This window comes from Takifugu flavidus, chromosome 3 (assembly GCF_003711565.1).
Source record: "Takifugu flavidus isolate HTHZ2018 chromosome 3, ASM371156v2, whole genome shotgun sequence".
In the NCBI taxonomy this organism is placed as follows: Eukaryota; Metazoa; Chordata; class Actinopteri; order Tetraodontiformes; family Tetraodontidae; genus Takifugu; species Takifugu flavidus.
The window spans coordinates 8,656,179-8,679,191 of NC_079522.1; the positions used below are offsets into that span (position 1 = coordinate 8,656,179).

General features: G+C 42.6%; 2 protein-coding genes across 4 annotated transcripts; one reads left to right on the forward strand and one right to left on the reverse strand.

Moving 5' to 3' along the window:
- Positions 1-209: 209 nt before the first annotated feature.
- lrch4 (leucine-rich repeats and calponin homology (CH) domain containing 4) lies at positions 210-17,230 on the reverse strand. 3 transcript variants are annotated; one of them, XM_057027112.1, is made up of 18 exons: positions 16,831-17,229; positions 11,268-11,412; positions 9,474-9,603; positions 9,188-9,293; positions 8,706-8,952; positions 8,490-8,586; positions 8,243-8,348; positions 8,035-8,138; positions 7,893-7,939; positions 7,288-7,455; positions 6,958-7,020; positions 6,790-6,844; positions 6,598-6,661; positions 4,846-4,947; positions 4,657-4,754; positions 4,260-4,397; positions 3,072-3,149; positions 210-477 (listed from the first exon to the last, which is right to left on the reverse strand). In XM_057027112.1, exons 1-18 carry the CDS (start codon positions 17,000-17,002, stop codon positions 331-333), a joined length of 2,067 nt encoding a protein of 688 aa, XP_056883092.1. In that variant the 5' UTR covers positions 17,003-17,229; the 3' UTR covers positions 210-330. The 3 variants fall into 3 exon arrangements, with proteins under 3 accessions (XP_056883092.1, XP_056883090.1, XP_056883089.1); XM_057027110.1 differs by lacking the exon at positions 210-477 and adding an exon at positions 1,281-2,777 and having other exon boundaries at positions 6,790-6,841; positions 16,831-17,230; XM_057027109.1 differs by lacking the exon at positions 210-477 and adding an exon at positions 1,281-2,777.
- Positions 17,231-18,882: 1,652 nt separating this feature from the next.
- LOC130522592 (histone H2A.Z) lies at positions 18,883-20,878 on the forward strand. The gene is made up of 5 exons (XM_057027127.1): positions 18,883-19,041; positions 19,298-19,375; positions 19,505-19,618; positions 19,698-19,827; positions 19,932-20,878. The coding sequence occupies exons 1-5, from the start codon at positions 19,039-19,041 to the stop codon at positions 19,991-19,993; spliced, it is 387 nt and encodes a 128-aa protein (XP_056883107.1). The 5' UTR covers positions 18,883-19,038; the 3' UTR covers positions 19,994-20,878.
- The last annotated feature ends 2,135 nt before the right edge of the window (positions 20,879-23,013 follow it).

Below are 23,013 nucleotides of genomic sequence, written 5' to 3' on the forward strand. Positions count from 1 at the left end.
TAGGAGCTTTCATTTACCTGTGAGACTTCAATTAAGACCATATTTGTGGTCAATGAGGACCTTTGTAATCACCGCAAAGTTTTTTTTGATGACCCTTGTTGACGCTTGATAGATTAGCTCTGTTTTAAAAAGTGATTTTTTTTCTTTAATTGGCTCAGGTTATTAGCTAAAGCAACATCACCCAGCATGATCAGAGACTATCAGGCACGTGGTCTTAATGATCTTTTATTATCAAAAACATTATTGATGTTGACATATTAGACAGAACAAAAACATCCCAACAAGTCTGCGACTGTTTTTAACTGTAGAGTTTGAACTCTGCAGGCGGAGCTAGTTTTGTGTTGCGCTGTTGGCCTCGGGGGTTTGTTTGGGAGGTTGCTGGGAGCCACCTGCCAGGTCGATCAACAGCCGGACAGTCTGAGACAGGCGGCTCAGCCCCTCGTCCTCCATGATGGATTGTTGGAAACCCAAAGAATCCTGAAAGAGAATGAAAGAGCTGAGCAGAGGCAGGTGATATTCAAGTCATATGTTAGCCTAAATGAAACTCTCAGTGGTCACCATGGTTACACGCTAACGGGCTGATGTCGTTAAGCTTTAGCTGGCTGGAATTTTAATATAAAAGTGTCTGCAGAATGAGTCACATTCAACAAGCTATAAATGGGTTTTTAACCTTTGTTTTATCAAATCGTGGTGCATTTTGGGAGAATGTGAATGTCTTTTTGCAAACATGAGCCAGGCTTGCTTGCTTTTCTCCACTAAAGGCTCCCGTCCTGCCACCTGACCTCACAGCCGACAAGGTTTTCTTCTCATCTTGGCATCACTTACGGACTCACATCTTCGTAACGCCACATTTTGCCAACTCTATGACGCCTGCCTTTAGGCTGCGTGTGTGCATACATATATCTCATTTATAAATCCCACATTAGGTTAAAGTGCTACATGCTACAAACCTTGATAAGCAGCAGTTTGTTTTGAAATAATCATATTGTTGTTTAATCTGAGCAGTTGCGGCAACCCGAGATAACTAATGGTGCGTCTATGGTGGTGATGGGGTTGCTAATTTTCACAGCAGGGGGTCATCATCAGTCCAACGGGGCTCCGATCCAGCTGGGTTTTCTGTCTTACCAGGTAGGAAAACCCGGCTGGATTGTTGGACTGGATGGATGACTCTTACCTGAGGGGATGATGGCGGCCTTTAGTCCAAATATGTGCAGCTGCTGATGCTAGGAGTCTTAGCAGATTAAAGCAAACAGAACAAAAGCAGAGGAGCAGAGAAGCAGCACGGTCTAAGTGGATTTTAATAAACGAACTTTAGATTATAAAAATGCTTCATACATCAGTGACATATAAATATATAGATACAGCAGTTCTGTGCTCATATGTAAGGGTATAAAGTGGTCTAACCTCGTGACTGTGGCATTGTATGATGCTTATTCTATTGAATGAATAAAATATACATCAAAATGAAAGAACAACGCTGATGTTGACAGGCTGAGAACAAAAGGCCCAAAGAAAGAAAATACAGTGGACTCTCAACGGTGAACCTACAACAGTGAACTTCAAATGGGTTCGGCCATATAGATCTGTTATAAAATATGTCGTAAAACATCTCACACAATTCTTCTGCATTTCGTTTTGATACATATACGAGCGTAACCTGACTTGTCGTTCTAGTTAGAGCCTAACCCTTCGGTTAGGAGAAAGGCGGGTTGGAAACCGAAGCATAAACGCTCGAAATCAAGAAGCTGTGGTTTAACCTAAAAAAAAAAGGAACAATAAATAAATAAATAAAAAAGGAGAGGATCTAAATAAATAAATTTTAACCAGGTTACACTTGTCAATGTCAGACCATTGATACTCACACACAATGTACCATAATAACATACCAGCACGCCTCAAATGGTCTCATTCAGTCTCCAGTTACAGGCACCATCATTTGTCCTACCTTCATTTTGTCACTTTAAATGCAGTTTAGTTGTTTTTGTGTTTTGGTTTTTTTTGCTGTAATATATTGGATGCACATTTTATTATCTCAAGGAAAAACACAGGATGTCAATGTCACAATAAAGGATCCTGTTTGCAGATGAACCCCGCTTTAATATTATAAAAGACAGGTTGAAGAGGCACATTCTCTAGCGTGGTCCTAACATATTGATTAAACAGGACAAGGCATTTATCATTATTCCTGGACAATAAGGTTCAAGGGGTTTGACATCGGATTCCTTGCATTTGTAACCCAGGAAATGGCTTAAAATAAAAAGAGAAAGGAGCGAAACATGGATACAGTGCCTTTGCTTTAACCACTGGTCTAAACTGGGAGCAGCAGACAGAGCAGCTCAAACTAAAAACACTCAAATGTGCAAGTTCGGTCTATGCATTTAATGCTTTCATTTTGTTTAAAGGACACTAAACTTCAGCATCTTCTAGGGAACGGTTTGAATCTGCTCTAATGATGCCGCAGTGCAGAGCGGGATCTGGTTGGCATCTGTGTGTGTGTGTGTGTGTGTGAGCATCGTGTGTATAATAAGCACATTTGAAGTCTATTGCATTTGGCTCTTCTAGGTAAGCAGGTAGCAGTAGAGGACGCAGAGCAGGGCCATGGCTGCACAGTAGAAGAGCAGGAAATCTAAGGACAGTAGCGATGATGAAGGTGAGGAAGAGTGGGACCACTTTTCCCCCACTACCCCCTCGCACTCCACAGCCAGCAGGGCCGTCACACAGTCCAGTACAGGGGACAGGTTAGACAGAAGCACGTCAGAACATGTGCATACGGCTTTCTGGACAGGACAAAGGAGAATCAAAATGATCATTCATTTTAGAAATAAGAGCGAGTCGACAAAGTGCAGACATAATGCCGAGTCATGGTTGGACTGATGAGTTGATAAAAAAGGAAGGCGAGTTAAAAAAAAATCTTTATTCAGTCAAACCTTGACGGGAATTATGTGGCAACACAAGTGAGCTTGAACTGCACAGAACTGTAAACGCATCATAAAAAGACCAAGCAGCATCTCAATGTCACATTATTTATTGCGTACAGAGGAGACAGCAAAGTGAAAACCAGGATACCTTACCTCAGGAAGCCCCAGCTTCCGACAAGCAGCGAGGAAACTCTCCACGTTGACTCGACTCTTTGCCGTGCTCAGCTTTGGCTGAAAATAATATCGACAATCTCATTGCAAAAGGCGTCCTGCTGGAGCTATATATGTGCATAAAATACTACAATCACGCATCCAAAAGGTCTCATATCATGCTACATCATTACGAGAAATAATATTTCCATGTGGTCCCCAGAACATGTATTTTGAGTTAATAGAGGACGTCCCTAAAACCTCCTGTTTCAGCCCAAGCCACGCCCCCTCCCAATGGCCACACCTCCCTACACCATGGCAACCGCTCAAAGACCAGGCTGGCCCCTCCTCCAACACTTGGCATGTTATTGTGCCTGCGTGTGGGTCGCACACTTGTGAAACACGCACCAGAACTGTGTTGTGGCTACGAGTTCTCGGCGCCAAGGAAATAATGGGTTCCGAGAAATCGCATCTGAAAAACACCATTTTCACGCCTGGTTGTTCTTGTTAGTGCAGCAGCTCCTTTTACAGGGCACTGATTAATCTAAAACTGAGGATAATGTGGTAGCAAAGGTTTCAACCCACAAAAAGATGTGTTTTTAATGTTTGTAGGATGTTCTGAGGCAGCGTTATGGCCATTAATTAGGCAAAACTTGTGGGCGGGCTTACCTTCAATGGTAAAGGTGGGAGGGCCTCAAGACTGAGGGGGCGTGGCCAACCATTTATCCACATCACACAATGACAAGTGTGTGAGGGACAAATGCATCTCAGGTGAAATACCAACAGGACTCACTTGATTTGGGTCTCCACAGATGCCGTTAACTAATAATTGTGTGTGAAAATGGTGAAAAAGGTGTATTTTGCATCATATGGGACCTTTAAGGAATTTATGAAGACCTCATTTAACAATTGTCAGGTCCAAATAAATGTTGGGAGAAAAAGACCCAACCCACTTGCTCAGTTCAAAGAGTTACATTTATACGGCTCAATTAAGAAGCTGCTGTAACGATGTGAGGACTCCACGGTTGTGTTTAAAGGGGTTTTAGTGCAAAATGGGTTAATGGGATTATGAAGTTTACTGGCGGATTAGCTTCCTTGATTAATCCGTGCCATGCAACAGGGAACCAAATACTCTGACTTCCAGAATCAAACTACAGTACTCAAGGGACCAAAAGGTCCTGAAAGACTCACCACTGCTGGAGAAGGGACATGGATGATGGACACGGAGCGCGGTCGAATGTGGTTAACCAGCTGACAGAGAACGGTGCCATTGGACAAGGCCTCCCCCAGATCTTCTGGTAGGGTAATCTTCAGATGAGACTCCAGAGTCTTCAACACAGGCAGAGTATTAAGGACGTCTTTATTCTCGTCGGCATTAAAGAGTCTTAGAAGCACCGACAGTTGACAGTTGAGAGCAGCTCATGTTACTAAGAAACGAGCGATGACACTAAAGTAGTCATCAAGAACACACATAAGGAGCAACAGCGGAGGAATTACAGATATGAATTACTGCCAAATATACTGGTAGGATCTCACACAACCTTCTTTTTTGAATAAACAAGCTACAGCGACCTCTTTCTATATTTACCTTGCGTAACTGTGTGATTTCGGGTCTTTCCTCTTTTGGGGAACGTAGAGCCATGCACGACTCACTCCTGCCCGACTCCCTGAGAGCGTAGGCCGATCCTGCCAAAACGCCAAAACAGTTGGAGTTGCAACATTTCTGACTCTGTGTGTGTGTGTGTGTGTGTGTGTGTGTGTGTGTGTGTGTGTGTACCTGTCGGCCTGACGTTGCTTTGGGAGGATGCGCGGAAAAGGAAGCTGTTGGGTTTTTGAGCCTGGGATGATGGAGGCGACATCTTTTGGGAGGACGTCGTATCTACAGAGTCCATGTCAGATAATGTGAGACGGTGATAACACGTGTAGAGAGCTGCATGGATGAGACTAGACTGGAACTAAGAATGGAAATGTTAAAAGTTCGGTTTTACCAAATAACATTTCCAAATAGCCAAAATTTAAAGGAATTCAGCTGGTTGCTCCATAGGAATAAGTCCCGACTTCCAGGATTTACTCAATATGTTCTGCTGCAGAATATGTTGTGGGCCGATCACGCACCTCTCTGGCGCTGGATCTGCCAGTATTTCAGCAGACACTTATAGGTTCTACCAGCGTTCTGAGCAAAAACCACAAGATTCTCAAAACAAACCAGTCTGGGATGTAACTGGTGCAGAAGCCCCAATCCTCTGATTGGTTGGAACGCTCTGCTCTGATTTCACATCCCTTTTTTTGTGCACAACTGAGTCGCTTGGCTTTGTCCCCATGTTGGAAGTGCAGCGACCACCAGCTGCAGCAGATGGTTGCAGCTGGTCTCTGGCAGGTCTGGACAGATGCTCCTTTTTTGAGGGGGGAATGAGCTTGACATGTTTTGCACGTCTCTCGCTGCTACTTGAACAGCGAGTCTTGAACCGCCTGCTTCAGTTGTCCGGGAGAGAGCTTACGTAAACAGTACCTTTGGTCTTGGGCTCAGTCCTGCCCACTCTGTGTGATCGGTGAAATGAAGAATTCCCCAACCTCACCCTGGCAGCAGCAGCTCATTGGCTCTCACCCAGTTTTAAACATCTGCTCGGCTGTTTCTGTTTCAGTTCCTGACCGAGTTTTAACCCACACGTTGAAACTGTTGAGCATCACAACCTGTCTGCTAAATATACACATATACGGACTATAATCCTATAAAATCCCAGACTTTGAAGGCAAAGGGTCGTAATTTTTCCCCAAACATGCCTAAAATGTGTGCGGGAACTTTGGATCGTCATGTTTTTGACTGTGGAACATCATGTTATTGGCAGTTCTATGATAGCTCATGAGTTTCTGCTAAAAAGACCCTCTACTGGTGTGAGTCATTCGGTACGTTTACAGGACATTCCGAGAAATGAATTATTGCCTCAGACCAACTGTAACTGGACAACTGCAACGCATGAGAAGGCATTAGTCTGACTGATATCGGCACTCTCAGGTTCTAAAAATACGCAGATAATGTGATGGGAACTTGTTTTCCTCCAGCAAGTAAACACGTTATTCAGAGTTAAACTAGACAACACATGTATGCCTGCTCCACAACCCCCGTGCTGGTGTATGACCTGGATATAAACTTCCAAGAAAGTGTTAACATCCGGCGTTCTTGTCTGCAACATGAACACAAGTGCGAGCGTTCTTATCTGCACAATACGTAAAGTGTACAATAGGTACAAGATGATCAAAACTGTTCGATTATCAATTGTTTATTATGCACCATATTATGTCAAGCGGGTTGTATTAACCCTCTGAAAAGATGCTTATCGCCACCTAGTGACGAGGAGGAGGAAACCTTCCCATCTATTATCCGACTTTCTCTGTGAACTGGGACAAGGAAGAAGTCCGACAGGACAGAAAAGTCCAATTTTGAGCATAGCTGCTTAAGCTGTGTGTGTAAACACGGCAACTGTTACTATGGGCAACTGGCAATAATAATAAATGAAAGTGTGTGTGGTACCTGGTTTGACGCTGCTGGGATGCGGACGTGTTGAAAAAGACACGGAGCTCATCTGTTCAGCATTCTGACAAAACACAAAATTTCTTAATAGCACACCGCTAATTCACGATAATGATGATGAGGAGGAGGAGATGAGGAGCAGGAGGAGGAGGAGCAGGAGGAGGAGATAGACAGATACTATTTTCAACTCACTGCACATCTGTGTTTGAGGCCAGACCGCGTGTTGCTGTTCTCTGGTGATCCACTGCTAAAGGAACCAGGGCACCAGAAATATGTCAATACACACACACACACACACACACACATGTGCATGATAACTGAAGGTCAGTGTCGATGTGTTAGTCTGAATGCATGACTTACAGTGAGCTACTTCCCATGTTTGGTACGCTGTGACTTCCTGTTTTGTTGGAACACTTCATCAAACTGAAATCAGAGTTGTTGAAAATGTTTTGCTAATTGCATTTTCTACTAGGAAATATGAGTAGAACTTCTGCTAGTGAAACACAAACTGCGGCAAGGGTTGGTGCTGCATAGGAAAGTCTGCACCGAATTGAACCCTTAGAGATTTGGGTTTAATGGTTTCTCATTTATTATGCATTGGTCTGATTTCTGATCAGCACATTTCAAGGTGCTTTCCTTTCTGAACGCAGAAGCGGGTGGTTTCCCACAAATATCCACAGAAGATCTCACCTGGCCTTTTCTCTCTGCTGCTGAAGACGTTCTCTCTCCTGCCAAATGAGCAAAGTCCCGGGCTTCTTCCTCTGATCTATGGTGGGACTAGAGGGGGATAGGGGAGAGGAGTCGTCTGATGATGATGATGATGGTGATGGGGGGCCCTCCTCTACGTAGAAACTGGGTCTGGAAAGGAAAGTTGAAGAATGTCACCCCTTCATATCCTAAACACAAAACAGCCTTGAGCAGTTGGATTCTAACACGAGGGTTTGCTTCTCAGACATTCGGAACCGAACCTGCCTTCTTCCTGGTGAATTATCAGACCTTCACTGTGCTCCAGTTCTGATGTTTACCACTAGTGCTCTTGGCAGTTGACAGGAGTCAGCACGGGCACCCTGTCTGGTCTGTGTCCTATGTTGTCCCCTAGACACCTATTCCAACACCGTCTTAGCATTAACTTTGTTAGCATTACGAGGTATAGTAGTTGTACAGCTTGTTGGAACCACCTAGGCCAGCCTTCCTCCCCTGCATGCATCAATGAGCCATGGCCCTTTCACTGGTTCGCCGCTCTTCCCTCTTGGACCCCACCCCACACACACTCACACACACACACACTTTTTTACCTGAATACGTCCTGTGTTTGATGGACAGGAGAGCTTTCGTTCTGCTTCTGGAAATGTATGTTTAACATTGTAACTTTTTAACTATTATTGACAGTCAATTGGAAATGAAGCAAGAATCATTGGGACTAAGTTGTTCCGGTACCAGTGTGGGTGCAGTGAGAGGAGGTGGTGGTTCCATTCCAACGTCCTCCTCAACCTCTGTCATGCTACTCTCAGTTGAGTCCAAGTGGTCAGTTCCTCCGTTCACTGCAAAGTGCACACAAGTTTGTCTCAACGTGCTGAAATGCACAGATTCAGAAACGTTTCTTATCCGGACTAATGTTTAGCATTTTCTCTTTTGTGTTACTCACCAGTTTTCAGAGAAAATCCATCCTCCTCTTGCTCCTCTTCCAGGTTCATCCGGTCTCTGCTGACCTCAGTCATTCGAAGGGATCGTTCTGAGAAATCATCTGTCGACTAGGCAAAAACATTTTGGGCTCCCTTACAAATCATTTGCATAAATACTTCAGAAGAATATTAATTTCATAGCACTATAGCTGTTTTGCATAACTCTTTCTTATCATCTAAAACACATTTTGTTACCAGTGTTGTTTTTACCTCATTGCCAGACCACCGCTTGCTGCCACTCTCAACACTATTGAAGCCAGAATCCAGACATCCAATTTGGCCTGTGAACAATTCCTGCTCTGTCAGGCTGTAAGACAAATGAGGAGAGAAAAAGTAAATAGTGTTAACCGATTATTCACAAGGGTCTTCTCTGAGCTACTGCACGATCGTATCTGTCTCTGTCTATATACACGCGCAGATATATACCAGGTACTAAATCCAGTGGGCCTAAGGTGCCTCTCCAACTCCTCCTGGTTTCTCTTGCAGGCCTCCATATTAAGGTACTTGAAGATGTGGTATTTGCCCTTGGAGCAGATCTGTGCAGGGGGCATTTGCAATGGGTTGTTGTCCAGTGAGATGCTCTGGAGATGACGCAGGTGTCGGTAGCACAGGGGTACGTGGGAAATGCCATTGCAGGATATATCAAGCCGAACAAGGGGCAACTCAGAAATTTCTAGAAAGCAGAGATGAGTTTATTTAGTTAGTAAATAAATTCCATAAAAGAGTAATTTGAAAGTTACACTGGCATAAATGAATGGTATAAAAACATTTGCATTATTAGATTTGCTGCCTCACTATGTCAATCTTATAAGCGGTTGTTGTCATTTTTCCCCTCGTTAAAGGAGACCCGAGAAATGCTGGAGTGGATTACTATTAGCTGCTGTTGATATTAGCTACTGAATGTTTACCTTCTGGCAAAGTAGTAAGATGGTTCCTCCTCAGATTTAGGTCCCTCAGACACTCCAGTTGACCAAGTTCTGGTGGTAAACTCTGCAACTCATTACAGCTGACATCCTGAAGGCAAAGGACACAGAGTGGATAGCTGATGGGACACCACTTCTAATAAGCGATGGAGACCCTGAGGTCCATCTCACATCAGACTCATAATAAACAGTTACACCCCAAAAGCTACAAGGATTTGCTGTTGCTAAGGGAAGACAGCATTGGTTGTGCGAGTAAAGGCTCAAATCATACCAGCTGTCTGAGGTGCGTAAGAGCATAAATTGAGGTCGACAGGGAACAGAGCTTGTTGTTGCTGATGATGAGGACTCTCAGGAATGGAAGCTGGAACACTGAGGGGGGTAAACTGGACAGAAGGTTGCGACTGGGGAGACAAGCAAATACACAAGCACATATTTGACTTATCTGACCTTAGAAAAGTTAGCTACATGTGTATGCAGACAAAGATGGAGCATTCATCATTCTGCATACTATCGGGAACCAAGAGGCATTTCCTATAACATGGACGTGATTAGAGCACAAACATTTAGGTATAGGAAGAGGTTTTTGATTTACAAGCTGCAGAAAAATATTAATCCTACGTATCAAACTGTATATCTCAGTAGGCTGGTTCGCTTGACAGTTTTTCACAAAATAAAAGTGACAATTGCACTTTGTTCGCATTTCCATTGGAGGGGGTTTGAGGCACGAGCTTCGTTATTCTGGTGAAATCTCATCTTGCGAGACTTCGCTGGAAGAAAGACAGATGTTTAAAACCTGTACCTGTTGGTACGGTTGTGGTCGCATCAGTGGTCAATTTGACAATATTCAGTATCGACAATATAATTTGTCTAAAATTTCTAACAAAATATTCTCTATCTTAGCATTTTAGCGATATTTGAGAGGTTTGTCAAAATTCAGGCATTTCCATTATCATTTTGTACTGCACTATTCAGGTTTTGCACATTTCTGAGGGTAATGGAAACCCAGCTAGTGAGACAGGAGGAACTTTTGAGTGCAGGAGACTGTCCAACACAACTAGAAGAGAGATTCCTTCATAGCTGCACCACCAGCTGCCTTCAGCACCCCAGGAGAATCTTGCATTCAAAAAGGAGGATCATGGTAATTGTGCTTCTCAAAGGTATGTCTATCCTCCTCATTGTATGATTAAAAAGAATCCTGTTGATTGTGACAGATTATATCATATCATGTCATGAACATTATAAATTTTGCAGCTGACAGCTCAATTTACAACCCCACAGTAAACATCACAAACATCTACTTCCACCTTAAAGTGGGCAGAAAATTACAGAGCTTTGTGGGAAGGTGATGGTAGGTGTGATGGTGGAAGAACTCAGCCTGTCTGTGGTCTGTTTGTCAGGAAACACTGAATCCAATTATAGAATCATGTAAATCCAGCAGCTGTCACTGAGCGTAAGATGTTGAAAATGTCTGCTATCACTTCTCTGAACAGCCCCTTAAGACGCATCCTTGGATTTTGTCGGGGCCACGTCCAGCCAAGACATCGAAGCCTATTTGGTGTAAATCAGACTAGAGAATTAATGAAGTAAATTATATCGAAGGAAATCACTGGTGCAACTTGAACTTGAATGTGTGTCTCAACTGCTAACTTGGGTGAAAAAAGTATCACGTCTTTTAAATGATTCACGTTCATCTAAAGATTAAAAAACCTTTTCTGTCAGTTGTCATGGAAACATGCCAGTGGTGTGTTTGGATCACAGTGAAAACAACCGTGAACAAGGTCCGTAGCAGAAGAACAATTAAACACTGTGTCATTTAAAAAAAATCCGCACCAGTAAACCTGATTTAGCTGGGTCTAAATCACCTACTGATGCTTTGGACAAAGAAAAAAAGAATCCAAAATGAAACACTCAATAAAACACAGTTATGGTTCAGAAAATGTCAACAGAATATAAGAACTGAAAAAAGAGCATAAAGCATAATGTTAGGAGTATATAACAACACATATTGTATAAAACGTCTCTTTAACCTTTAAATGAATATGCTGCTATATAGAGAGTGAGTTACCTGAGGTTGAGGTAGGTCAGGGCCTGGAGGTTGCTCAAGCTGGGTGACAGTGAACGCATTCCATTATGGTAAAGACTCAGTGTCTCCAGAGACATAAACTGACAAAGCTCCTCTGGCAGCTCACATAGACGGTTTTTAGATAGATCTGATGACAGAACAACATTGCAAACATTACTTTTCTTGAAAGAGACACGGCATTAGTGTGCAGTTATGGACTGACATGTCCTGCATGTTGTCCTTCCAATTAAGGATCAAAAAACTGGAAAATCAACAGTTCAATATACATCAGGAATCTTGCTCATGGTCCAGAACACCAGAAAAAATCAAGCAGATCATTAAGGTCTTAGGAGCCAATGACCACATGGACCCCAAAGAAGCCCCAGCACAAGCTTTTCTTCTTATGGAAGTTCAAATTTGCTGGAATTCCTTCTCAGATGCTAAAGAAAAACCTTCTCCTGAACACAGAATCCCTCTGCCCTGCTTGGACTCTTTATTCTGGCCATGTCCAAAGAAAAGCACACAAACATCTACTTTTAAGCCAAGAAACACCAAACATATCCCTTATTATGCCACTGGTGAAAGCTGATTGCATAACGACGCTAAAGACTCTTGAATCTTCCGCCACCTACACTCTTTTGCAACTTCCTACATCACCATGGCAAAGCCATCTCACAAATAGATGTGTCAGTGCAACACTCCAAACCCCAGTCACTTCCATGTGTGTCATCATTGCGTCACAGGCAGATTTTAGACTCCCGTCAACAGCTTAAGAGAAAAAGGCATGTTGTGCACAACCTTTGCTAAATAATGTCGTCGTGACCAAAGCAAGTCACAGGTCAGACTCTTGCTACTGTACAGAGGAGCTGCAACATTGTGGAAGATTATAAAACTCTTTGACAAGCGCTTTTATATCAAGTAAGTTGTTGTGCAAATTCAAAAATGGTTTTGCTTGAACAAGCCAAGATTGCTCCTTCAGCCAAGACAAACTATGAACAATGTAATTGTCGTTATGTATACAACAAAGATGGAGACACAACAGCACCAAAGGCTGAGCCCATTTTACACTGAACAAATCCTAAGAACAATAATGTGCAAACTGTACAATGTCATCATGTCTTCTTGTCTTGGTGGTGATTCATCAATCACATCTGCCAACCTTGTCTTGTTGGACTGGAAAATGTTGCACATTTTCGTTTAAGCCCCGGTAAGATTACGTGTCTTTACGTGTCAGTTACACTTGAAACATCTCCGGACATGAAGAAAACAAATAAACCTACAAAGAACATAAAACATGTTATAGTCAGTTGCAACGGTTTAGCAGTAAATCTTTCACCATAGCTCAACTTTCACCGTTGACTTATGAAAATGAATTTTAGGCTGCAACGCACACACAAACAAACAAATAATCCCGCCGAGTCCAGGAGGGAGTGGCAGCTGGCTACCGCCAACAGTGAAACAGTTTAACACTTTTCCAGTGATACATCAGCAAAAAAAATCCACACTTGCTTTAACGATCGCAGCTGTATCGTGTACTACCGAGACTGTGATTGTTCATATATACAACAGGAAATGATTCTACCACATCCTGCCCTCCAGTAGACACTGATCGTTCGTTGCCGGTGGCAACAGTCACTTAACAAAAACCCCCACTTAAATAGCGATTGATAAGTCAGCTCTTATTTTTGACTGGAAACGGAGTTGTGTCAGAGCTTTGTAGTCATGGAAACCTTGATCGATTCAGAGAACGTGATGATCTTTTGGCTGCTATTGGCAACACCTTTAAGAATAAACAGTCAATTATTGTAGCATAGAGGCAGAGAGATAGAGGGACGGTTCATTAGATCGATAGATAACATACATACTGATTCTACAACTACATGCTGCACTCTTCTAAGCTAAATTTAGCAACAACACTTGGCTTAAAGACCCCAGACTTCCTGTGTATGCTGCTGTATATGACCAATTCAGATGCTTAAAGACTGAGCCTATACACCCGTTTCATCATTAGGAGATTAGACAAACGCATTTATCATTTATCATCAGAGAAGTTAAATAATCAGCTCAATCCCTCCAAATGCCAGACATGTTCTAATATTGTCAGCTTCAAGTGTTTTTTGACTATGCATCTGAGGCCGAGAACAAACTTCTCCGTTCTAACGATTACGCTAAAGCCTTCAGGGACGGGCAAGAAAATATGGTGACACATGTGTCAAGCACAGAACCACGTGTCAAGAGCAGAGCAAACGCTTAATTCAAAGTTGCACACAGAATTTCCCAGAGAGGATCTTTGACTCCCTGTGCTTAGGATATGTGGTACATTATGTGACAAATGAGGCTAAACAGATCCAACAACACAATTTCAAGATGCAATATTGACAATTTAGAATATTGTCAAGAACTAAGAGAGAAACCTGAAGCTAAACTTGTGCACGGGAGGCACAGAGACCAGAAAACCACAGAAAATTTGTAGTCTCTCTGCATTTGCATGTTTGGTTTGACTAGAAGCGTTTGCACAGTTGAAATATTATTGATTTTATTTTTACATGATTTTACAGAGACAAAAGGATTTTACTTGCTATTTCATTTCCATTAATTCTCAATATTCTATCAGTAAAGTGCCCATGTAGTTACACTTTTGCAGGGGTGGGGGAGACTACTGTAAACTTGAGAACCTCTGCTCAAAGACCAGCTGTTATCACTATGTGACAGCTAATGAGATGGACCATATGCCTACTGCAGCTTATGGTTTTCAATTGTATTTCTCTGCCTTTTAATAGAATAACTATTCTGCTCCATTCTAAGACAACTGCTGTCAAACTAAAACCATCTTTATCAATTTGAAAATCACTAGCGTTATTTGATTTTATTGTATTTTAAATGTCTTTTGCTTGATTTAACTGGATAAGTCTGAAAGGGCTTACTGGAATGCATTGCACAATCAACTGCATGTAGGGTGTGCAAAGGGCATTGCCTCTCTAATGTAGTGGATGTTAGAGTTTTTTGACCACGGTATGTCACCCAACCAAGACATTTATCCTCTAAATAAAGCTAAATAATGAAAATAATATACAGCAGACCAAAGCTGATTAAGCTTTACTTTTGCATACCAGGGAGAAGTGACTCTGCTCCATGGTGGAGACTTTGCAAATGCTCAGAGGACCAAACTCAGGCCCAGTTCCAACCAGAGTGGTGTCGTTCATGTCACAGCACATGACCCAACAACCAAGGTCCCACCTCCATTTCCTGCACGTTCCATGAAGCAACAGACATCATTTACTCTTCCTGTGTGTAACGAGCTCCCTTGAAAATAAGCCTAGTTGCTGTTCTAATCTGGCTCCAGCCGATCACAATGGGCACGACTCCATGCAGGGGCGTGGGAAGATCCAGATAGGGGTCAATTATCCTTGTTCTTCTTTGGGATCTTCCTACACTGCTCTTTGTACAGTATTTCACCTGGGGCCAGTTTGTCTCTGCAGACCCCCATGTTGTACATGGTTACATTCACTTTGACATTCCTCGGGATTTGGTTTACATCAGTGCCATCCTACGCTTCAGTTACCCATTACCTGAGACTACACTCACATAGCAAGCCCAAGTAGCCTTAATCGGATTATATTTCTACCTTAAAGGACCCAGCTCAATCTTTTTATTAACAATATTAACCATATTTATATGGAGACAAACAATCTGAACTAGAACAGCAGTATTGCAGTCCTGCACACAAAGGCTAAGGTGAATGTGAAAAGCCAATACAACTTCATTTATTCATACTGTGTCCATTTAGCAGAGCAAGTTAGCTAAAGAACTATGAATAGACAGGTCCCAGAACCTCAACTTACTGAGACGTGAAGGTGTTGCATTGGCTGCTAACACTTTGTGCTACACTTCACTGCTTCTGTGTGGACGAGGCACCAGGTTAACCAGCGAGGGTCATTTTATGTGAGTGTCCTGCTGTAGCCTACACCCTTGCATTGATGACAGGAGACGTGTAAACTGCTGTTCTGAAGCCCAAATTGATTAAAAAAAAAACAACCAGAAGCAAAAGTAATGTTTGCAGCACATGATATGGGTCATTGAACGGAGGAGGCATCCCGCACATATGAGAGAGTACAGGGAGAGAGGAAGACCAAGGAACAATTTAACAGTGCTTGTTTACCAAGGGAATAGCTGCCTCTTTTGTTTTCAGCTAATTTGATGGGCAAAATGTACCACACATCACAGGGAATCATTGAGTCACTGCTTACAGCTATGTTTGAATAAGCCTCTGTCAATAGTGAAATTATTTCTATTCAAAATTATCATAATCAGATTGTAAAAAAAAAAAAAAAAAGCACATGCAAACGTAGCTATTCTGAACAGCAAAAAAAGGAAACTCAAAAAAACAGCATGTAGCCTTTTTCTAATCAGATTCGGGCCATTTTCATTTGTAGCTTGCAATGGGATCAGAATACAGGGTGTTTTAAAAAAAAAGAAAAAAAAAGTGACCTAAATCTAAAGAGTAATGTCACCCTGTATTGGAATTCAATGTGACCCTGATGTGGCTGTTTGTCAGAATTCATCAAAGTTCTGTGCAGGCAGGAGATTACAACGTTAAAAATGGAGGAAACGGCGATATAAGTGAATGCACACGTTTACCCGAATCCATCCATAATAAGTGTAAAATTAAATTGAAAACACTATCTCAACCCATCTCCTTGGCTACTGGCTTCTTTGTATTTTCACTTCCATAAACACTGATCCGCACAAGGTCCCGGGCTTTTACGATACATGCAGGTCACACAATTGTTCACACCATCTATTATAGGTCACTTTTTTATTTTAAATAATGTGAACAGCCACTTGGAAAAAATCTGCTCTGGGAAAGAAACAAGCAAGCATCTGATTGAGGCCGCTTTGGTCTGATGTGTTCAAGGCCTCTGCATCCCACAATGTCTGGGCCTGACATGTTATGAGCAGATGGTCATGATTACCAAAGCACAGAAAGCAGAAGGGAGTAGTTCTAAAGTTGCTGTCAGATGGATTACAGCAACCTGATGTGGTAATCACCTTCTCGCCAAGCAAAGGTATTTTCTCACCTCGCACACACATAAATGTTCAGACTGTTGAAGAATCCAATGTCCAATTTAATATCAAATACCAGCTTTCAGTTATTGCCAGAGATTTCCAAAATGCTTACAAGGATGCTCCCAATTGCACAGCTCAAGAAAACTTTCAAGTTCAATTTAACAGAGACAAATTTGGACTTTAAATCACGGACTGGCAAGTAGAAAGTTCGATCTAGGAACATTTACATCAAAAGATACAAAATGACTCAAGTAAGGAGAGCATTTTTCGTCCATGATATAAGTTATCAGCGGCTTGGTGAGATAAACCTGAGGAAGGAGGAGCTGAAGGAGGTCTTAATCATTCATTTAGGATTTTTGTAGCTGACAGTAAAAAAGATCGAAATCGATTTAAATTCGGAGAATGGAGATGAAGCAGGTGGCGACGTAACAAAAGGCGTTCTCGTGGTAACAGCTAGCTCGCTCGCGCTGGCCGGGAGGCTAGAAAGTAAAAAGCGAACCTGCGTGCGTAATGTCGGACAAGTCGTAGTTCCTGGCGCTTCTCGGAAACTCCTTCAGCCTTCGGTTTGATAGGTTAAGAGCCCCGCTCACGGCAGCCTCCTCCAGAGCCTTCTCCACGCTCCTGCTGGCCGCTACTGTAGCAGGCAGCTGGGCTCCATCCCCAGCAGCCATCAAACGTAAAGATCTACCTCCTCTTTACTTTGTTTCAGGCGTCTGCTCCACCTTCATACCCCCTGGAGCCGCAGGAAACTACACCCCTGTGCCAGGATCCGTCAATAAAAAAGTCGCCTATAAAAGCGTTGTGTAAAAGTATCAAAAATCCGACGGCATCAAGTTATAATCCCGTCTCACCAAACAGGAGTCTCCCTTTTCACTGACTAAATGAAAGCAACACAAGCTGTCAATCTTCCAGGAAGTCGCGTCAAGGTAATGTGTTTCACTACGGAACACTGAATTCTCGCTTCAAAATAAAAGTTCGAAATATACTGAGCGAAAACAAATAATCAATTTTTCAAAATATATCTTACATTAAATACTGTTAAGACATCAACCACTGCTTTGAATAAAATAGTTTTAAAAGCTTAAAAAGCCGTCATGTTCATTTAGATAGAAAACAGACAGTGAAACTCGTTCATAACGAACCTAAAAACTGTGGAATCATCATTGCACCGCGAAAAGAAGGAAATTTATGAAGGTTGATTGAACAGAGGGTTTAAAAATATTTTTTTTTAAAATAAAGCAGATTGTTTAAGAATTCAAATAATATGCCGTTTTTAATGTACATTTATTTTGATAGCTAAAAGCGGATCTGTAGCTTTCATGGCGGAGTGTCGGAAGGCTGCAACCAGCAAGAAAGAAGTAAGGTAGATGAGCTTTTTAAGAGCCAAGTCTCTGCTTGACTCCTTTGTTAACATGCATTGATGAGGAAAAATACATTGGGCTGTTGCTCCCTTTTGTTCAAAGAATTCTACTCATTATTATTGTACAAAAAAAAGGGGGGGGGGGCATTTGCACATCCAGTAGAGACCAACTACCCTAACCAGTAGAGTATGTTTTATGAATTTTCAATTTAATTTCTGGAATATGTAAATGTCCTTTTCATTCAATGTAAAGTTTTTCTTCACTATGTTTAAAAAGTATCACAAACAGATGCTGTAATACCACTGTCTCAAAAACATACCCAGGATATTCTTATAAGCGTAGGTAGACAGTCTTAATTGGACAGTACAGCCCTCTTGTTCCTTTGAGGTTTATAAACACCACCCACACACGCACGCACACACATGCACACACACGGACCTGGCATTTGACTATGCATAAAATTCCATACACCGTCATTCCACAGACCACACAACTTTTTAGAGTTTCCTATTTTCAGATAATTGCTATATATATGTGCTCTTACACACACACACACACACACACACACACACACACACACACACACACACACACACACAGGGTTTAGGACAAAAGAAGCAATATAACAAGTGAAGCTTAAAGTAACTGTTGTGAAGAAGCAACTTAACACAAATGACAAATGCATTATGTGGGTTTTGGTTTGTTTTTATGAAAATATGGTCAGGGTTTAAATGGTTATTGAAAACAGTCAAAGTTAGTGAGTGGTTGCTGGAAGAGGAACATTCCTAGGGATGAGTAGCCTGGAGCCTGTATTTATGCAAACTGGACTGCTGTCAAGGAATTACCGTGAAATTCACTCTTTATTGACACATATAATCAAAGGACATTTTAGTAAAATTAAAGATCTGACTTGCATAATTGTGCGGCTACAGCAGTACTGACATAAGCTGCTTTGTGCTGGTAGAAACAGTATTATAATAAAGCCTATTCAGGAAACCATATGATACATTTTAACTATATATAAACTGTATAACTATAAATGTAACATTTGGACCCAAGTTTTTGGTCAAAATATTTCGATGTGCATCCAAGCATCTTAAAACGGAACCTATATTTTGTCCATTTGACCAGCGTCTTATTAGTGATACAATTGGCCTCTCGCGAGGACCCGTCTGATTTACTAGTTCCGGTTACGAGCTGCAACTTCCGCATCGCTTAAGTCCCGCCCCCTCTTGAATCTTCCGTTCATAGCGCGCGGGCAGTAGTTTTTAGGAATAGGTCCGGTTGATACTTCGGAGCCAAGGAATCGCGATTTTTTCCTCGAAGAGCCGTTTGTAGATTTAAATATGGTACGTATATCCCGTCGAATTTGCGATGTGTATGAAATATGCACCATTGTGTGAAATTGCTTTTTTGTAAGAAAGAAGGTTCTGCAGTCGACATTGTTCTACTGAATAGCAAGGCGCTAGCGCTAGCTCTTATAGCTTAGCTTTCTAACATTCGGACGTCTAATAACCGAACAACGCAGTTACCGGCGGTACATTTCACGTTTGGGGTGGTATCCTGTCGCGACCGGTGTAAATGCAACTCGAGTGTGTTTTCCAGGCCGCTGGCAAAGCAGGTAAAGACTCCGGGAAGACCAAGACAAAGGCTATTTCGCGCTCGCAGAGAGCAGGACTGCAGGTTTGTGCCGAGGCTCTTTCATTTCCTCCTGCAGAGCAGCATGACCGATGAAAATGAGTGGTCGTCGCCCGGATGACTGCCCTCAAACACGTTTGATTAAAACCCTTCTTCTCCCGGCTGCCGCTTTAGTTCCCAGTGGGGCGTATTCACAGACATCTCAAGTCCAGAACCACCAGCCACGGCAGAGTGGGAGCCACGGCGGCGGTATACAGCGCGGCCATCCTCGAGTATCTCACCGCAGAGGTAACGTTCTCCCACCTCCCGCCCCTCCGCGGGGCATCTGTCGGACCTACGAGTGCCTAAACTCTGGCTCTGTTCAAAGGTGCTGGAATTGGCTGGAAATGCGTCGAAAGATCTTAAGGTGAAGCGCATAACCCCACGCCACTTGCAGCTGGCCATCAGGGGAGACGAAGAGCTGGATTCGTTGATCAAGGCCACTATTGCTGGTGGAGGTCAGTAAATAGTTTCCTGCAATTATAGTTCATGTAGTTATTCGTATAGCTAAAAGGATCGTGTGCTTGAATCATGTTGAATGTGCTGTTCTGGCTGTTTCCAGGTGTGATCCCTCACATCCACAAGTCTTTGATTGGAAAGAAGGGTCAGCAGAAGACTGTATAATCCCAAGTGCTCTGCGGCTGCATCAACTTGATTTCATGTGGTAGATTAGGAAACACTTAGTAATTTGATCAAGCTTGCATCTACTCACCCCGGGGTATTTTAAAAGTGGCTTCAGAGAAGCTCATTTTTGTTTTTGGGTGCCCTTTGTTACTTTTGTGGTGTTGCAGTTTTAAAGTGTTTTAAATGGCTGTTGTTGGGCGTTTGCTTTCCTTGGGGTTATTTTTTTTTCCTCTTGTCCAATTGACTCTGCCAGTGTGGATGTGTACTTACATGTTTTGTGTCTCAGTCAAAAAGCAATGAACTAACAAGGTTTGTGTGGAAATCGCGTGTGCTCCACCATCATGCAAGGTTGTACGTAGTGCTAAGCATGTTTAATTTTGCCACAGGACATTTGTAATTTGGAGTGTCACGTTTGTAGTTTGGATTTGTGAATAAAGACAACTTATAAAGGACGAATTTTACAGATGTTGAATGATGACCGTTGGGCCGCATCGGAACTAATTGCGAGGCACTTAAAAACAGCTGCATGTGCACAAATTAGCTACTCAATCGGGAAAGTTTGGCAGTGTTCGAGTCGTGGCCGCTAGATGGCGCCATAACACTCCTGTTGGCCCGCATGGTCCAACATCAAGGAGATGGTTCGGCCAATTGTACTCTGGCAAAGGTCGACACAAGATCACACAAACGTGGAGATAAATTAGCCTAATGCTTGAGTGGAAAACCGGGAAGTTTATTCTGTCCAGCTTTTTTCAACCTTACATGCTTTTTGTCTGGATCATTGTGGGGAATGAAATGTCTACACAGATGCTGTATTTGACTGAATGGGCTGATGTCGGTTCTGACTGACCAAATTAAAGTCGAGCTTATGTTTGTGTTTCCTTTGAACCCGCTCTGGTGATTCTTTGACCTTCCATTGGAGGGTTATTCTGCACGCAGGATGTACTCATGCATCTCAAATTAAAATACCAATGATTCATTTTGGGATTTTAACTGAAAAAGATGAACCCATATAACAAATTATTCCATACAGTTTCAAAAGTTTGTTTTGGAAATTGTAAAGTTCGCTATGGCTCATGAGGCCACTCACACTAAGGCCAAAATAACACCTGAAAGTGTCCTGATTATTTAAATGGTCTCATTCTAGTTGAGTTGTCCAATGAGACCCTGCACCAGGTGGCTTAGATGCCAAAGGTCATCGCGGGAGGACAGTGATGTTGGGAGGCTTGTGACACAATCTGGGAATGAGGAGATTTCCAAGGACTGCAGCTGGAGTCAGAAAATCAAACCTTCCCATGACTACAACTGGGCTTTAACTGGTCTAGTTGTTGCATCGCAGAGACACCGATGCGCTCCTCAAGGACCACAGTGGCCCTGTGCTTGAGTGGCTGGAGGGGACGTCCATGGAGAATCTGACAGCAGATCCAACCACACAGAAGAGCAGAAGGCCACCATCGGAGCAACCTGGGCTTCCATAACTCCTTAGCAGAGCCACAGACTGTACATGTTCCTGTTTTTCACTAATAACACCCGAACAACGCCGGGTCGTCTTCTGGGCAGGCCCCCAACAGTTTCTACACTCTTCCGATAGGTGGCAGCATTTCCAGGCTTTTCACTGAATCTGCAGACTCTAATCGTTTCAGTCTACATGCATGTTTTTGATCACTTTAGTTGGTGATAATCTCCTTAAATGCACCAGTACCTGCATATTATTACCCAAAAGGAATGGGCAAATTAACTTTCAGTGAGGTTGTTCCAGTGTATAACATGGAATTACAGGGAATCATATCCTACCCTAACCTTCAAAAACACATGCTGATTTATTTTCCACACTAATTGAATTTTCTTTTTGTTATTCAAGGTCAGCCTTTATCATAAATATCAAATGCACATCTATTTTACATTGTTTAACCCTTTCAGTTCCATATTTTAGTCCATCCCAGCCTCCCAGCAGGAAAAGAGTGAAACAGGGCCAACTATTAACCTGGGATTTATTAAAAATTAGGAGCAAGTCAAGTGCATTTGTTTGACTTGACTGGATACCGGAGGGTTAACGACTTACTAAAACCCAAGTTTGTAAATGTTTCCAGTCATCCAGGTTGAAGAACTCTTCTCTTCAGATTGAGACAGGTCAACCGGACTTCCTGGTGGGTTCCTGAAGATGACCCCCCCAAAATAATTGGTTTGGTCCCTTTTTAATCATTTAGGATTCTGAGCTTAATCTATTATCTGAAAAGGCCGCAGCAAACCAAAACAAGCTGCAATTCCAGCAGACAAAATATGATTGTACGAGTATTTGTCCCCTTTAAACAAGGGAAAATCATGCAATAGATTATGGTTGGACACAACATAGTCAAGAACCACTTTGTTTAGCAGGAATCAGCCATAGAACCAGTTCACGACAAGCGGAATTTTGAATTTCCTGAAATGTGTGAATCTGATAACGAATGTGAGCCTAGAAGAGCAGCACTTGGCAAATGGGGTAAATCTCGCACTTTTTCCCCCCTCGTATTTTGCACAGCAGAGCAGACGTAAACTGCCCGGATGTGTGAGCCTAATTTAGTCTGCCGTCTCGGATCGTGCCGTTCAGCCAAACATGGACCAAAGTTAATTGTCTGAAGGGAAACCAACTTGTTAATCTGACTGGATGAATCAGAAAACTCTTGGTCGTTATCTGGAGATAAAAGAAACTTGTGGCGGCTGTGGCAGATCAGTACTGTTGTGGACACTGTTGTGGTGCCAGGGCACCTTCAAAGCACTGCTGAATTACCCTTGAGCAAGGTATCAAACCCCACCCCATCCCCACCAAAAGGCTCAGATAGGGAGTTGTCCAGGTTGCCTTTGCTTGTACACAGGTGGGAAAGGCCTCAGAACCCTCCACACCACCGTGCAAGGACATCTAGCAGTAAAAACAATCAAAAAATAGCAGCTCAGTCGTCATTTTAGGAACTTGGTGATCATTATTGGGTCACAGCTGGGAGTCAAACTCAATTGCGAACTACTGACTCAGAACGGAAGCCGAC

Excerpts from the sequence above, each read along its gene's own strand:
- lrch4 (XM_057027109.1), bottom strand. The coding sequence starts at position 17,002 with ATGGCTGCTGGGGATGGAGCCCAGCTGCCTGCTACAGTAGCGGCCAGC. Across the intron at positions 8,953-9,187 it reads TCTTACTACTTTGCCAGAAG|AAATTTCTGAGTTGCCCCTT; the intron begins GTAAACATTCAG and ends TCTGCTTTCTAG. Across the intron at positions 8,587-8,705 it reads CCCACTGGATTTAGTACCTG|CCTGACAGAGCAGGAATTGT; the intron begins GTATATATCTGC and ends TTTGTCTTACAG.
- LOC130522592 (XM_057027127.1), top strand. Across the intron at positions 19,376-19,504 it reads CGCAGAGAGCAGGACTGCAG|TTCCCAGTGGGGCGTATTCA; the intron begins GTTTGTGCCGAG and ends CTGCCGCTTTAG. Across the intron at positions 19,828-19,931 it reads GGCCACTATTGCTGGTGGAG|GTGTGATCCCTCACATCCAC; the intron begins GTCAGTAAATAG and ends GGCTGTTTCCAG.